Below are 16,499 nucleotides of genomic sequence, written 5' to 3'. Positions count from 1 at the left end.
ATGGTTATAGCATAGTGTCCATACAGACAGGGATGATGATGTCTCATGGCTTTCTCCGTACACACTGTGCAAACAGGCCCGCAAAAGTGACACCGCAAAAGTGACAGCACAAAACTACCTAGGTTTGATCTCAGATGGTAGCCCGCGAATACCCTCAACCTCATGAGCATGAAACTGCATGTTGAAATACTCGGCCAATGCACTGACTCTATCCTCCTCCGTTTTCAACTCCTGCAACGTCTCGGTCTTCCCATGAAGCACTCTCTTAACTTCTCTCCCAGCCAGGATGTAGATCCCAATAGGATCAAGGTGTTGCTCATCCAGGATGACTCGGGTACACGCCAGTTTCTGCGTGAACAACATTGCGCGACTCTTGCTCGTAAAAAAGTTGATCATGGTGAAATCCTCGAAGAGGAATTCAATCTCAGAGAACGAGTATTGCGGGATCCACGGGTTGTAAGGGTCCTTCCGAGCTTGATAGACCCAGACCTTCTGGGTTTGATCGATGAAGTCTGCAAGAGGTGCCCTGATTAAGGACATATCGCTCGGCGCGATTAGTGGGGCTGTGTTGTTCTCTTGCAGCAAGAAAGGACTGGTGGGAGTGTTACGGCCGAGACCGACATCAACCTATCGTGTTCACGCTCTTAATACATTTCTACACGTTGATATAGGTTCTGGATGACGTACCATGTACTTGTTGCCGGCGATAGTCACGATTAGAATCATGTGGCTCCTATACATGTTTCTTAGCCACCAGTCTCTTGGGTCAGGTCCCGCATAGCACCACTGACAAGGATATATAACCGTCCTCAGTTGAATCTCCAGTAACGACAGCACGACTCACTCGGCCTCCGGTCGCATACACCTGATATCCGAGCGAGCAAAGTACCATGTAGAGGAGATTGGTGTTCTCCATACAGTACCCATCAAGGCAACGGACCACCAGCTTCTTGAAAACACAGGCAGGATGGATTGAGATCGAATGGTGGTTTGAGTAGTGTAGAGCCGTATTTCCCCAGGCGATTGCAGCCAGATGCCGCCGTTGCAATTCTGTTAGGGCTGTCAGTAAATCATCTTCCATCGACCTGCGGAGTTGTTCTAGGCGTGGATGCCCAGCAGCCGTCGGAGCGGCGTTGTCGGCATATCGAATACGCTGAAGGTACAGCTCTAATTCATCCGTATTGAGGGTGTAAGGGCTTGTGGGCAGCTTTGTTGCAGGCATGATGGCTAGTATAATTGTGCGACCGTAATTCAGAACTGATAGAGGCAGTGAAAATCCAACGCGGGTCGCCGCTACACAGTCGGGAATTTATAGGGGCAAGTAGGGTTCCCACTCACCCGACAGATCAGCGCCAATCTTATACTAGGACTCTTACTGTCGGATACTATGGCGCGCGCCTGAAAATGCATCCACAACCATGCTTCTGTGCTCGGCAAAGGGCCGTTATCTTGCTTCTCGCTACCCGGTCTATACGCGAAATCCCCGTCCAATCGGAAGCTTAAGTGCATCTTCATGTCTAGCTAGAAAAAGTAAAGATCGGTCAGATTTGAGAAGCCAATGCATCCTCGGCGTCGGTGGCCCTAGTAGTACTGCCTGTACTGGGTATTATTAGGTAGTTTTGGAGTTTCCACATCTGTTAGTGGGGTTTAGGGTTGGGGTTGGGGCGGGGACGGGGAATATGACCCGCAGCACAGCATAGGCGTTCAGGGTTCAAGTCAGGAATGGGGCAGCTTCAAAATTCACAATATAATGATAATCTTGAGAAGACACCGCTGAAAACTAGATAAACAATATCGTGACAAAATATACAGCTGGGATTGTCCAGGAAGCAGGAAGTACACTACAGGCAATCAGAGAGCAATCTTGGATAAGACCTTGGCACCATAAACTACGGTTCAGAACGTCTAACAGGACAGAGGCACACATTTAGCGATATTCAAACAGGAAGAGGTTTAAATATATTAACCGGGGCGTCAGAGTGGCAAGTTCATGACGGGATGCGCTACAGCACATATGAAGCATATTAAAAACAAAGGTAATAAAGATGATCAATAATTTACTGCTCTTTGTGGTTCTATAATAGCAAATATATATATATGTATGTGTCTCACATAAGAGCTCGGGGAACTTGAACTCTTTTCTATTGATTTATAAATCAATCCTTGTACACATCTGTTAATACAAGCTGTAAATCTTTTTGAGTTACCATTGTTAAATGCAATAATATTGTTATCATCAGGTGTTACCATTTCTTATGCTCACCATTCATTAATACAAAGTAATAGAAAAGGAGCATTGTATGGTATGACAGTTAAAGACTGAAAGCACTTGATAAGTGCGGTAGATAGCGACGAGGTGCTGTAGGGGCATCTATTCAGGTGCGATATCTAATAGTCGGATCATACAATGACTGATCGCTGGTCTCGGAGGAGACCAGGTGTGTTCCCCTTTTGAACCTGGGCTGCTGATGTGGCTCTCGACTAGCTTACTAATCGAGACCCGGTAACTAGTTAACTAACTGTCAGTATCGGTGGAGATTCAGTATTGTAAGGATGTGTATTAGTTTGCTGTTTATAGACTAGCCGAGATTAGTCATGTTCACACCCATACAAGTTTGTATGGAGACGGGCATAACAATTCAGACAACTACCCATGGACCTGATTGGGCGTACCATTTGAGTATCGACAGTTATGAGCCCGGCTTGCTAAGTGAATTTATTGCCTATTCTGTCGAATCTGAGGCTGTTCATACCGATTATTTGTCGAATTGACCCCGCCGGTCAATTACCCCTGAGAGCGAACCGATCTGTACACAGTATCTGCATCGAAAGCAGCACTGTTGAATACAACCCGATACCGCTATGGAAACCGCTGTTATCTCCGCTTCGCAGAGCGTCAAGCTGCGAACGTCGGCCGATTGGATCGATTGGATACGTGCTATCCGCGATGTCGCCGAAACCGATCGTGTATGGAAGTTTATCGACCCCGATACCCCTGAGAGTATTCTTCCCGAACCGAGAGAGTGCCCTGAACCTCCGTCTCCCGATGCGAATGCAACCGCGATCGATCTGTATAAGATAAATTATCAGCGATGGGATCGAGAGGAGAGAGGACTAGCCAATATCAAGAGAGTGATTATGGCGACCATTGAACCTGCAGTGAGGGATCAGCTGTATGATAAACCTACTGTGCATGGACGTCTAGTGACATTGAGAGACCGATATTCCGATTCTGGAAACCTCAATGAGGAATATCGCCAGGACTATATGTACAATGCAGTGTATCCTCCACGGAAGGGAGAGGACGTAAAGGCATTCGTACGTCGCTGGGAGAAGATGAGGGATCGGATGATCGCTATTGGTGAGACCCAAATGCAGTTTAATAAGGACTTCCTGTTAGCAGTGAAGCATCTGGCACCAATGTGGCACACACAACAACTTCGACCTATCACGATCGAGAGCACCAAGATAGATAATAGTGCGTTGGTGAATGACTTCCTGGCTCACTACCGCGAGCACTTTGGTAGCGCACCAGCACCGGCGCCACCAACCAATCTCCGAGGTCATTCAGCACCAAGGGCTGCATTCTCAACCCTCCAAGGTAGCACTGAGGCTGTACCAGATTCGCCAAGTGCAGCAAAACCGGCCAAGAAGCGATCGTTGAAGGATGTGCCAATGACTGAGCGATGGTGCCCGTGTGGTAAGAGAAACCACAAGCCATGGGAATGCCCATATATCAATGAAAAAGAGAGATCGGCCAATTGGAGTGCCGATTCGAGAACTCAATCAAGAATCAACCAGATGCTCAAGGATCATCCTGATTGGAAGGAGTTTATTGACAAGGAGATCAAGTCAGCCAATCAGTATTATTCGGCCGAAAAACAGGGTGCTGCCCTAGGAACATGGTCAATGACAACGCTGGCACTGAATTGTCTTAATCAAAGACCTCACCTCAGGGATGAATGGGCATTTGATACGGCGACACATCGTCATATCTGTGTGGACCGAGATCTGTTCATTGATTATACTTCTGATGAATCAGTCGTCAAAACTGGTGACAGTGTCACTCGCACCCTAGGGTATGGAACTGCAGTAATGCCCTGTATTGACCCTAGAACGGGTGCGCGAAGCAGCGTCAAATTGCATAATGCCTGCCATTCACCTACCTTCCAAGCCAACTTAGTCTCGTACGGTTGTGCAAAGGAACGTGGCTGCCAATGGGATGAGATAAATAACTGTATAAGAGACCCGAGAGGTATCCCATTTGCACGAGTAGCCTGGAATGAGCATGCAAAACTGTGGCTGTTTGACAAGCCACAGGGTGATGCATATAATTGACTAGCCGATGGAACTGCCACCTTGGGGAGAGAGTGTAATATCGAGTACGCGATGGCAGTGCGGAAGTCGATTGCACCAAGGATCTCCGAGGCATCGTCGGATGTGTGGCATCGCAGATTGGGCCATATACATCCAAACACAGCGAAGAAAACGGCTGAGATGGTGGAAGGAGTCAGAATCAAGGACTCTGAGACGAATGGCATAACTGAGTCCCCGTGCCAGGTGTGTAGTATGTCACACGCACCACGTCAGATATCGCGGAGACCAGTAGGTCGTACGTTTGGCACGTTTGGACAGCTGTATTATGACCTAATCGAAATGCCGAAGGAGTCACATAATGGCCACCGATATATCACGCATTTCTATGTGTCAGGCATTCGGTTCCACTGGGTGTATACGCACGCGCGTAAATCAGAGTGTCAAAACGGCATAAGGGCCTTCCTGTATTTGGCCACCCGTTTACTGAAGATACCCCTGATTGGAATTCACTCAGATAACGAGAGATCAGTGACAGCTGATACTGAACGAGAGCTTGAGGGGATGGGCTTTGTGATGACACATACTGTAGTGCATAGCGCTGAGATGAACGGCCCCGGCGAACGCTCAGGGGGTGTCGTCATTCATAAGGCGAGAAAGCTGCGTATTGAGAGCCAATTGCCCGAGGGCCTGTGGCCAGAGATGGTATACGCCGCGGTGTATATACTGAACAGGACTCCAACCCATCTGAAGGATGGAAGGTGGATAGTACCCTGGGATGAAGCACGATCACACCTAGACCAGAACTTTGTGAGGAAGTCAGACCTGTCATGTCTGAGATTGTATGGCAGTCTCACCTATTGTCGGATACCGAATATCCCTCGTTCTCACAAACTTCGCCCTCGTGCGGAAGTTGGTTTCTTGGTTGGTTATCAGGCTTCGAATGTGTGGCGAGTTTGGATGCCCTCGTCGGGTAGGATTCAAACCGTACGCGACGCAGTATTTGATGAATCGCGCCGCTGGCACCCTGGTATACAGTATTGGGCAGAGCACCCACTACCGATTCCGGAAACTCGTGATATCCTCAACGACCGCGAGGAATGGCGCGTTATCCACCGCGAAATAGGCCTCCCTGATGACTGGATTGAGAGTCGAATCGGACATGAATCTGAGACCAACCAACCGAATCCAGCACCTACTGATGCTGAGAGCGTTAGTAGAGAGCCTGAAATTGAGGAGAATAGTGATGTTGGGGATGGCGGTGAAGATGACACTGAGGAGGTAGCTGATCGTGAAGCGACACCTGCACCTACTCATCTCGAGGCTGTACAGCAGTACACTCCGCCACCTACTATTGAAAAACCATCTCAACGATCAAATCGATCTCCTGCACTGCCTGGTACATTTCCAGACGAGCTACCAAGGTCTCCGCTAAGACATCGTTTTCCGGCCGGAAAACCAGCTACAGAGGCTGAGGGGGTGGAGAACAAAGAAACGACTCCGAATTCTACAGAAAACGAAGCTCAGCAAGATGACCAGCCTCAGCAGCAGCAGGATGAGTCATTTGAACCAGAGCCTCTATCTGAAAGTGAAGCTCAATTACACCAGGAACTGGCTACGCCGGTGCCGGTCGTGGCACCCCGAGACATCGATCTGTCGTTGAATCCTGCCAATATTGTTGATGGTAAGCGCGAGCGTAGGTCGACACGCCGAGATGACTATACATATCTGGTTGCTGAGGACGAATCGTCATTCGAACCACCTGATCTGTTATATGCATTCGCTACTGCGCTAAACGCTGAGAAACCGAGTCGTCACCGAGACAACCTGCCATCAGCACCTGAGCACTGGAATGATATGGTCCGACATTCTAACCGCGACGCATTCATGGCAGCTGCCGCCCTGGAAGTTCGGAACTTGAAAAGCAAAGGCACGTTTGAAGTGGTTGATCGTCCGAATGATCGATCTATTCAGGTCTTACCGCTGCGTTGGGTCTTTGACTATAAGTTTGACCAGGATGGCAACCTATTGAAGCACAAAGCTCGCCTATGTGTGAGAGGTGATCTTGAGAGAGTGACTTCAGAGGAGAAGCGTGCTGCTACCCTCGCTGTCCGTACGGCACGGATTATCTTCGGTTTAGTTGCAGCGTTTGACTGGGATCTAAGGCAATTTGATGCGGTAAATGCCTTCCTGAACAGTACGCTACCGAAGCCGGTATATGTGAAGCCACCGGATGGATCAAACCTGCCGAAAACGGTGTGCTGGAAGCTTGTAAAGGCACTGTATGGCCTAAGGACCTCACCAAAGCTTTGGCAGCAGGAGGCCTGTGGTGTGCTAGGTAAGCTTGGTTTGACACCACTACCTGAGGATCCCTGTGTGTTCATTGGTAAGGGGATTATCGTGTTCTTCTACGTGGATGATATTATTCTGGCAAGTGCACCTGATCAACGAGACCGCGCCTACGAGATTGAGCGACAGCTTCACACACACTGGGAGCTTACAGATCATGGAGATGCCCGCTGGTTCCTTGGTATTCGGATTATACGCGATCGATCGATGAAGAAGCTGTGGTTATGTCAGGATGCCTATATCGCAAATATGGCGGTCAAATTCAACCTTGCGAGCAGACCCCGGGTGATGACGCCAATGACAGCACCTGATAGCCTGAAGCCGTACGACGGTATACCGCGCAGAGAGTATATTGAGGAGTTCTCGACCAAATTGGGATCAGCTCAGTATGCTACTACGATCACCCGCGTGGATGCCGCGAAAGCCACTGCCCGATTGGCACAGTTCTTGACCAATCCGGGACCCCAGCATCTTGATGCTATTGATCGAGTGATCACCTACCTAAATCATACACGATTTTGGGCAATTGCATATGGAATTGGTAGTGGGTTGGAATCTATTGCATTCGCAAGCGATGCCTCATTAGCAGATAACCTCGACAAGACGAGCTCCGCTGGATATCTATGTCAGATATATGGAGGACCAGTTGACTGGAAGGCTTCAAAGCTACGCACTGTCACTACCTCAACCACTGAAGCAGAGCTGCTTGCTCTATCGGAGGCCGCTCGGGCAATGCAATATACGATTCGCCTACTACGTCACCTTGGTTTCCGACCAAACCATGAGATTACACTACGGTGTGACAATAGCCAAACTGTTGATCTGATCACCAGCACCAACACCAAACTGCATACGAAGCTCAAGCATGTTGATATTCACAATTATTGGCTTCGACAAGAAGTGGCAGAGGGTAGGTTGACGATCAGATGGGTGCCCACCGCAGAGATGGCTGCGGATGGCCTCACCAAGCCGCTCACGCGGCAGAATCACGAACGTTTTGTCCAAATGCTTCGATTATACGATATTCAGAGATATATTGAAGACTGAGGCAGCTGCTCCTGCCTATTTGGGACCTTCAACGGTCAACATCGATTGGATACAGCATTCAACACGCTGATATTGAATAACCTCAGGTGCTTTGAATACTGAGGGGGTGTGTCAGTATCGGTGGAGATTCAGTATTGTAAGGATGTGTATTAGTTTGCTGTTTATAGACTAGCCGAGATTAGTCATGTTCACACCCATACAAGTTTGTATGGAGACGGGCATAACAATTCAGACAACTACCCATGGACCTGATTGGGCGTACCATTTGAGTATCGACAGAACATGACTAATCTCCGCTAGTCTATAAACAGCAAGCTAATACACATCCTGACAATACTGAATCTCCACCGATACTGACAAAAATCCAGAAGGTTGAAGACCAAATAATTTTGATGATTAGGCTACACAATAGCAGTTCGGATTTCCATGTCCTTCCGAATACAACAGTGTTCAGGCCTACACCACTTTACACGCTACTCTTTCATCCCCCAAATCCCCAACTCTTAATCAATAGCCTACAGTAGCTGGATTATGGGACGCCACCTTAAACCCTGGCTGCATATGCTTATTCGCGATGTAATCAGCAAAAAACATCTAACTACCCGGGATAAAATATGGATCATCACCGAAGGTCAAGTCAGAACCGATCTATTTTGGCAGGTCGTGATGGACGTGGTGCAAATCCAGTAGCACCCCAATCGGTCCGACCACCGGGAATACCGCACACTCGGAACTTAATGCCAGCTTTGGTGCAGATTGCAGTCATGCTCCCCACCAATTTTGATACCTCTGCAAACTTGGATAAAGGTTTGAAGTCAATCCGTGTCAATGCGGGGGTGAAATCCAAGCCATTGCCAACATGATCTTGCAATTCTTGGGCAAAGACTTGGAGGTTCCCGACGTTTCCTGTATCCGAAATTTGAAGAGTCTCGATTGACGGTGGAAGGGCTTGAGCAAGGGACATGTCAGATTCTTTCTCCTTCAAAACCGGTAAGTTGTCTAGTCGGAGATGAAGTGTTTTCAGAACAGCAAAGTCCCGGAAGGAAGGAAGTGCATCATCGCATTGGTGATCGCTATCATGCCGATTGTCACTCTCCTTAATATCCAACCATATCGTGTCAAGGGTTTCTCTCATTGGGAGCAGAGCACCGTATAACTCCGTTGGATTATAGTCAAGGCAGCCCGAGTGATTGTATTTGAAAGACTGGAGGCTTTTGCAGGAGCCTATCACCTTGAACAGGTCCCATCTCCCATTACACCCATTGATCTCAATGTGAGTAACGGACGAGGTCCCATACAGCGGAGTTGAGCTCGATAACTCGTCAGAACCGCCCGTTACGCTGCCATCCAGATCGCTCGCGTAAAACTGGCGCATTGATGGTAACAAGAAGAAAGGCATAACGTGCTCTGCGCATATGCAGACGTCGTCAGAGCTCCAGTCCACATACGCCTCAGACATTGGCGGGAAAGAGGCCGCTGGAAGAGAGATCACGTCCCGAGTTGCAGCCCATCTCATCGCAAAGTGAAGCCACAGAGAACCGAAGGGGAACTCAGCCTCGAGTCGCCGCAGATTAGGCAAGAAGGTAAGCAGTAGTGCAATCCATGCGTCGCCACTTCCGATCTGCAACGCATCCAGCCAGACATCTGCTTTGTCCGTGGAGCCAGCCACGCGCTGTGCCTGTTCATAGAGAGGGCCGTAGTCAATGCGATCTAAACGGACGCTCCCATCTAGCGACCAATCATGCGGTTCATCTTTACCATTGATGGCAAGATCGTCTTTGTATGATCTCAGCGCGTCTTCGAAGTCTGCCTCGTGGGTTCCCTGTTCTGTCTCCCAGGCGGACAGATGTACGGCCTCCACACGCGCTGCGAGAGACGGGTTCTTGGCAAGAGCCTCGCTAAGCTGGACAATTGGACGGAGGAGGTCGCCCCCTACCCATAGTTTTCGATAGAGCAATGGCAGGAATATTTCATGGAACCGTCGCGAACAGCATACAAGATTCAATCGGTCTTGGGGGGTCTCAAGCTGCCGACATATCTCTATGACAACCTCCAAAGGGAAATTCGTCAAACTTGAGACAGAAGTGTTCATTTTTTTTAGGGATCTGCAGCCGATCAGGGGCTCAAGGTCGAAAGGCGTCGCGTAACGATGAGTTCACTGCCGAGCACGGTAAAGAGGAAGTGGCAAGATAAAAACAGAGACGCCAACCTGGAGTAGGTATATGTTCGATTTATATGCGAAGTTGTCAACATGGCAGGATGTTTATTCTGGCAGTTAGTTACCTCGTATTTTCATGGCTATCTTGATCACGTGCGGCCCTAAAAACTGTCGGAATCCATAGCTTGGAGGTGGATTGTCTAGATGGCCTATTATTGTGTTGAAGTCAGCTTCCCAAGTCAACTGCCAGATGGGGGCTTTTATGTAGTAGGTTGTGACCTGTGCATGGGTTCCCAAATCCTATAGGTCCCATGGGATCATGTAGGCCTCGCCAGACCCGCCCCAAAACCCGAACCCGCCCACGAAAACCCGCCCACGAAAACCCGCCCCACGGGTCGGGGCGTGTTGGTTTATTAAGTGATGCTTCAATGGTCATGTTATTGAGGAGAGTTTTTTGTGTGTTGTGTTATATGTGTTGTCTAAGATACAAGTAGACCAAGAGACGGAGATACACGTATGCACGTGATCCAGCCTCATTATCTGAGCAACCGGGATATTTCAACACGATGGGTTACCCGTGGGCGGGTTGGAAAAATGAAAACCCGCCCCGAACCCGCGTTTGGCGAGGCCTAGTGTATTGTATGAAAGATATCACGTGACTAGAGGAGGCTGTCTCAGCCTGTTAGGGGTCTGCCCCGCGTCCTGCTGTTCAAGGAGGAAGTATCAAGATCACAAAAGAGTCTAAGCTTTCGCGTCCTCGACTCCACCCACTTCGCTTTATAGTACATGCCCTGGCTCAGGGATGTCTGATCCAAAGATCTACAGTGTTGGCTGGATATGCGCCATCAACATTGAATATGTCGCCGCTCAAACTTTCCTCGACGAAAAGCACGGTGGTCCGGAGTATCTGTCGCCTCAAAACAAGAACGACTACGTATTGGGCAGAATTGGTAGACACAATATAGTGATATCCGTCTTACCTATGGGGGAATACGGCACGTCCTCAGCAGCAAGGGTCGCGGAGGACATGATGCATAGTTTCCCGAATATTCGAATCGGTTTGATGGTCGGTATCGGAGGGGGAGCCCCGAGTCTGAAAAATGATATTCGCCTTGGCGATATTGTGGTCAGCATTCCTTCTAACGGTCAAAGTGGCGTGATTCAGTACGACTTTGGTAAAACGATCCAAGGCCAAAACTTCCAGCCTACAGGCTGCCTTGATCAGCCGCCTACCGTCCTCCGTGCTGCAGTTAATGGGCTTCGAGCCCAGTATGAAATGGATGGTCATCGACTTGAGGAGGCAGTCAATGAGGCTCTTGAGAGAAAACCAAGGCTGCGGGAAAGATACATGCGGCCCGATATCACGAGTGATCGGTTGTACCGAAGTCACGTCGTCCACCCACCAGATAATGAATTAAGTTGCGCTGTAGGTTGCGCTGGCGATCCAACCAGCCTAGTTTTACGAAATCCACGCTTGCAGGATGAAGACAACCCGACGATACACTACGGCTTGGTCGCGTCAGCCAATCAGCTAATGAAGGATGCTCTGACCCGCGACCGAGTAGTCGCAGAAAAGGATGTTTTATGCTTTGAAATGGAAGCGGCCGGGTTAATGAATCATTTTCCGTGTCTGGTGGTCCGTGGGATCTGCGACTACTCTGATTCCCATAAGAGTAAAGAATGGCAAGGATATGCAGCAATGGTCGCGGCAGCATATGCCAAGGATCTCCTATTTCGAATTACCCCTCAACAGGTGGAGGGAGAAGAGAGGATTTTGGATATCCTGGGGTCATGCATTGACCATGTGGGTGATACAACTGACCGTATTGACCGCAACTTTTCTCTTGATAGAATACCAGTTGCACAGGGCGCTGAGTACGACTCGTTTATGGCTCAACATGAAGATGAATGTCTTGCAGGCACAAGGACCCACATTCTCGAACAAATTCGAGAATGGGCTATTTCTCCGCAGGGGAAGTGTATCTTCTGGTTGAACGGAATGGCTGGAACAGGGAAATCGACTATCTCTCGCACAGTGGCAAAATATTTTAGCCAAAACAAGTCACTAGGAGCAAGTTTCTTTTTCAAAAGGGGCGGAGGGGATCGAGGCAATGCCATGAAGCTTTTTCCAACGGTCGCAAGGCAAATAGCAATTTGCATTCCCGAAACGATCACTAGCGTCCAGAGAGCACTGGATGACGATCCTGGCATCACGATGAAGGGCATGAAGGAGCAGTTCGACAAACTACTCTTCCAACCACTCCTAGGCTTAGAAGAATCCGGCCGCCCAATTCGGACTGTGGTGGTAGTGATCGATGCATTGGACGAATGTGACGAGGATAAAGACATGCGGCTCATCCTCGAACTTCTACCAGAGCTCCAGAAACCAAGGGCTGTACGTCTACGAGTTTTTTTGACTAGCAGGCCTGAAACGCCAATCCGTCTGGGATTCAGAAAGATTACAAACTACGATTATAAAGACCTTGTTCTCCACGAAATTCGTAAGGAAGTGATAGAGCACGATATATCACTTTTCTTGAATCATCGACTTTCAGAGATAAGAACGGATCGAGAAACTCCCTTGCCTATTGACTGGCCCGGAAGCATAAATGTTCAAAAGCTCGTGGCATTATCTATTCCATTGTTTATTTTCGCTGCTACTATATGCCGTATACTGGAGGACCCTTACTGGGATCCAGTTGACAGTCTTGCTAAAATTCTCACATATCAAAATCATGGATCAAAGCTAGATGGAACATACCTTCCTGTGCTTGATCGACTTCTCAATACACAAAGCGAAGAACAGAAAATGCAACTGGTCCAAGAATTCCATTATGTGGTTGGTACAATCGTTATATTAGCGAGCCCGCTCTCAGTCATCTCACTCTCAAGACTTCTGGGCTGCTCCCAAGAGCTTGTGCGTCTTCGCTTGAAGCCATTACATTCACTTTTGAATGTGCCGAGTGATGATGCTTTGCCAGTTCGGCTTTTCCATCTGTCATTTAGAGACTTCCTACTGGATACGGAAACGCGGAAAAAGACTCCATTCTGTGTAGACGAAAAAGAAATACACCTGAGACTAGCGAAAAAATGCCTTAGCGTGTGCGAAGGTTTGAGGCGAAATATATGTGGGCTACCAAGCCACGGAACCGAGCGTGCGAAGATTTCTCGGCAGACTATCGACCACTGCCTTCCCCCTGAATTGCAGTATGCCTGTCGATACTGGGCTAATCACCTAGTGCAATGCATGGAATTAAACGATATAGTACATGATGCTCTCTTGTTTCTCCGGAGACATTATTTACACTGGGTGGAAGCAATGAGCCTTCTAGGTCTTGTGTCGGAAGTGGTGGGGATGCTCAATCTCGTCCGGGCGGCTATATCAGTATGTTCGGCGGGGGCTATATATGATTCGCACTAACCGGTCTAGGACGACAACCAACCCGAGATGTGTTATTTCCTACAAGATGCAAAGCGCTTTGCTTTGAAATTTAGGCAGATCGTCGATGAAGCGCCTCTCCAGCTGTACTGCTCAGGTCTAGTATTTGCACCCAGAATGGCAATCATTCGCAGAGAGTTTGAAGATGAGCTTCCTGATTGGATAAGCCAGTTACCACAAGTTAACGAGAAATGGAGTGCAGAATTACAGGTTCTCGAGGGACATTCCGATTTCGTTACCTCAGTGGCCTTCACTCCGGATGGCCGGCTGTTGGCGTCCGGCTCCCAAGATAAGACAGTGCGACTCTGGGACACGGCGACGGGTGGTCTACAGCAGACTCTCCAGGGCCATTTAGATTCAGTGAACTCAGTGGCTTTCTCACCTAATGGCCAGCTTCTAGCATCCGGTTCCATGGATGAGATAGTCCGGCTCTGGGACACAGCTACGGGCTGCCTACAGCAGACTCTATCTTGCCATTCGAAGTTTGTTTTAAATTCGGTTCAGTCAGTGGCTTTCTCGCCCAACAACCGGCTACTAGCAGCCGGCTTCAAGGATAATACAGTCCGACTCTGGGACACAGCGACAGGCGGCCTGCAGCAAACTCTCGACTGTTATTCGAGGTCGATTTTTGACTCGGTTCAGTCGGTAGCTTTCTCGCCCGATGGCCGGATTCTAGCATCCGGTTACAGGGATGAAATAGTCCGGCTCTGGGACACGTCGACGGGCAGCCTAAAGCAGTCCCTTGAGGGCCAATCTGACCCGGCTCAGTCAGTAGCTTTCTCACCCGACGGCCGGCTGCTAGCGTCCGGCTCCAACGGTGGGACAGTGTGTCTCTGGAATATAGAAACTGGTGGCCTGCAGCAAACCCTCCAGGACCATTCAAACAGAGCTTTCGTGTCGGTTCAATCTGTAGCGTTTTCGCCTAACGGCCGGCTGCTAGCGTCCGGCTCTAACGATCAGACAGTGCGACTCTGGAATATAGAAACTGGCGGCCTACAGCAGACTCTTAAGGGCCATTCATACACAGTTATGTCAGTGGCTTTCTCGCCCGATGGCCAGCTGCTAGCGTCCGGCTCCTTAGATAAGACAGTGCGGTTCTGGGATACAGCGGTGGGCGGCCTACCGCGGACTCCTGGTGACCATTCGTACTCGGTTCAGTCGATGGATTTCTCGCCTGATGGCCAGGTACTAGCTTCTGGCTCTGTTGATAACACAGTGCGGCTCTGGGACACGACAACGGGCAGCCTTCAGCAGACCCTCGAGGGCCATTCGAACACGGTTGAGTCGGTAGTCTTCGCGCCCGATGGCCGGCTATTAGCTTCTGGCTCCGGAGATAAGACGGTGCGACTCTGGGACACGGCGACGGGTGGTCTACAGCAGACTCTCCAGGGCCATTTAGATTCAGTGAACTTAGTGGCTTTCTCACCTAATGGCCGGCTGCTGGCGTCCGGCTCTATTGATCGGAAAGTACGACTCTGGAACACGGCTACGGGTAGTCTGCAGCAGACCCTTGAGGGCCATTCAAGTTGGGTTATGTCGGTTGCCTTCTCACCCGATGGCCAGTTGCTAGCCTCCAGCTCCCATGATAAGACAGTGCGGCTCTGGGACACGATTAAAGGTGATTTGCAGTGGATCCTCGAAGGCCATTCTGACTCGGTTCAGTCGGTGGCTTTCTCGCTCGACGGTCGGCTGCTGGCTTCCGCCTCTCTCGATTACACAGTGCGTCTCTGGGACACGACGATAGGCGGCCTAAAAGAGACAATCAGCACTGATGGAATTGACGATATAATTGGGTTTTCTCAAGACAATTCATATCTAATCACAAACTTAGGCACCCTCGACGTTCAATCCGAGCACCAAAATCAAGGTTCTAGTTCAACCATCAGAAACTTAATGATCAAGCAGGGACAGTGGATAAATTTGAACGGCGAAAATTTATTATGGCTTCCACTTGAATTTCGATCTCGTCGTTCTGCGATTAATGGGAATCTACTTGCAATGGGACATTCATCAGGGCATGTGTCTTTTATACGATTCTGTATATAGCACGTGCCAATTTTCATTCCTTGCTCTCATTTCTAATCTCTTTGTAACAGAAAGGCCTGAGAGAGATTCTTGCCTGTGTGCTCCTTCCAAAACCTTTCTCAACTTTAAGAGTGGAGAATGTGCCCAAACAGTACTTAATGCCGAAAAAACCTCGTCAGTGCTATGTAAACTTTGACGGAGTCTTTGTCGGAGGGCTTTTTGGCGGCAGGCGAGACATGTTTTATAGAAAGGCGAAGGCGGACGCCACAAGCAACTAGAACACAGCACGGAAGGCGTACGAGAGAGCTCCGTAATACAAACATGAAGATCTACCAAAGCAGAATGGAAGAATGCTAGTCAGAAGACTCTACTCCATCGCCCTTCCTGTATTAAAATCAAGGCAGTCTACAATCTCATTGCCAGTAATCCCAACTTCAAGCCCTGCCAGTGGAGTTTGATTTAACCTTTCTAAAGATCCCAGCTAGTACCTAGTTGAATAGTGCTCAGGACATTTTATCAAGCTAAATGGTCTTGACAACATAGATTCAATATCTCTATCACCCTGAAGTAAATAACCCTAGGACCGAATCTTGTGTAATAGCATAGTGTGTATATAAAAACAGGGCGGCAACACATAAAGTCCTATTCAGAAACTATTCATTTACAGTAGAAACCGGAAAAAAAGCAGATAAACTTTAGAGAAAACGTGAACAAGTAGAACCGAAGCCATAGAAAAGCATCGATATGTATGAGCGGCCAACAGCGGACGAAGAGAAAAAAAAATAGAGATAAATAAAGAGGAATTGGAAGAGAGACCAGGATGAACCTGGTAGGAAAAAAGATACGTGCGGAAGTGACCACGTGAGGACAGCAACACGTGAAGGGCCAAGTACCAGACCAATGAGAAGCAGGCTTGGCGCGAATTTGGTATGTCGCAAACCCAGCGTTAACACAGCAACAAGTCAGCCTCGCGTAGATCCGCGGTTTGTAACTGGGGACGCGCGCTATCGCACGCTGTGGCCCTGAAACGAGCTAAAGCGTGACAGTTACACACGTGATATGGCAATGACCAGCAGCGAATAGGGAGTGCAGAAATACCAGCGAATGAGGACGAGTCTTGGCAAGAAAATGGGCCAATCAGCGTCGAGATCGGCGAGAAGTTGGTAG

At 48.9% G+C, this 16,499-nt stretch overlaps 5 protein-coding genes across 5 annotated transcripts; 3 read left to right on the top strand and 2 right to left on the bottom strand.

Moving 5' to 3' along the window:
• Positions 1–114: 114 nt before the first annotated feature.
• Positions 115–1,222, bottom strand: N7533_010516 (arylamine N-acetyltransferase family protein; the record flags this gene model as incomplete). Its single annotated transcript, XM_057107166.1, has 3 exons — positions 115–627; positions 688–733; positions 792–1,222. 3 exons carry the CDS (start codon positions 1,220–1,222, stop codon positions 115–117), a joined length of 990 nt encoding a protein of 329 aa, XP_056956383.1.
• Positions 1,223–2,862: 1,640 nt separating this feature from the next.
• Positions 2,863–3,821, top strand: N7533_010515 (uncharacterized protein; the record flags this gene model as incomplete). Its single annotated transcript, XM_057107165.1, has 2 exons — positions 2,863–3,700; positions 3,751–3,821. The coding sequence occupies 2 exons, from the start codon at positions 2,863–2,865 to the stop codon at positions 3,819–3,821; spliced, it is 909 nt and encodes a 302-aa protein (XP_056956382.1).
• Positions 3,822–8,347: 4,526 nt separating this feature from the next.
• Positions 8,348–9,802, bottom strand: N7533_010514 (uncharacterized protein; the record flags this gene model as incomplete). The annotated part of the gene is made up of 1 exon (XM_057107164.1): positions 8,348–9,802. One exon carries the CDS (start codon positions 9,800–9,802, stop codon positions 8,348–8,350), a length of 1,455 nt encoding a protein of 484 aa, XP_056956381.1.
• An 868-nt stretch (positions 9,803–10,670) lies between these two features.
• Positions 10,671–13,289, top strand: N7533_010513 (5'-methylthioadenosine/S-adenosylhomocysteine nucleosidase family protein; the record flags this gene model as incomplete). Its single annotated transcript, XM_057107163.1, has 1 exon — positions 10,671–13,289. One exon carries the CDS (start codon positions 10,671–10,673, stop codon positions 13,287–13,289), a length of 2,619 nt encoding a protein of 872 aa, XP_056956380.1.
• A 135-nt stretch (positions 13,290–13,424) lies between these two features.
• On the top strand, positions 13,425–15,353 carry N7533_010512 (WD40 repeat domain-containing protein; the record flags this gene model as incomplete). The annotated part of the gene is made up of 1 exon (XM_057107162.1): positions 13,425–15,353. The coding sequence occupies one exon, from the start codon at positions 13,425–13,427 to the stop codon at positions 15,351–15,353; it is 1,929 nt and encodes a 642-aa protein (XP_056956379.1).
• Between the last annotated feature and the right edge of the window lie 1,146 nt (positions 15,354–16,499).

This window comes from Penicillium manginii, assembly GCF_028828005.1.
Source record: "Penicillium manginii strain IBT 31320 chromosome Unknown utg000007l:1.0-2284322.0:1.0-2285126.0, whole genome shotgun sequence".
In the NCBI taxonomy this organism is placed as follows: domain Eukaryota; kingdom Fungi; phylum Ascomycota; class Eurotiomycetes; order Eurotiales; family Aspergillaceae; genus Penicillium; species Penicillium manginii.
The sequence above is the reverse complement of the archived record's forward strand: the minus strand, read 5'-3'. Positions and strand labels throughout refer to the sequence as shown.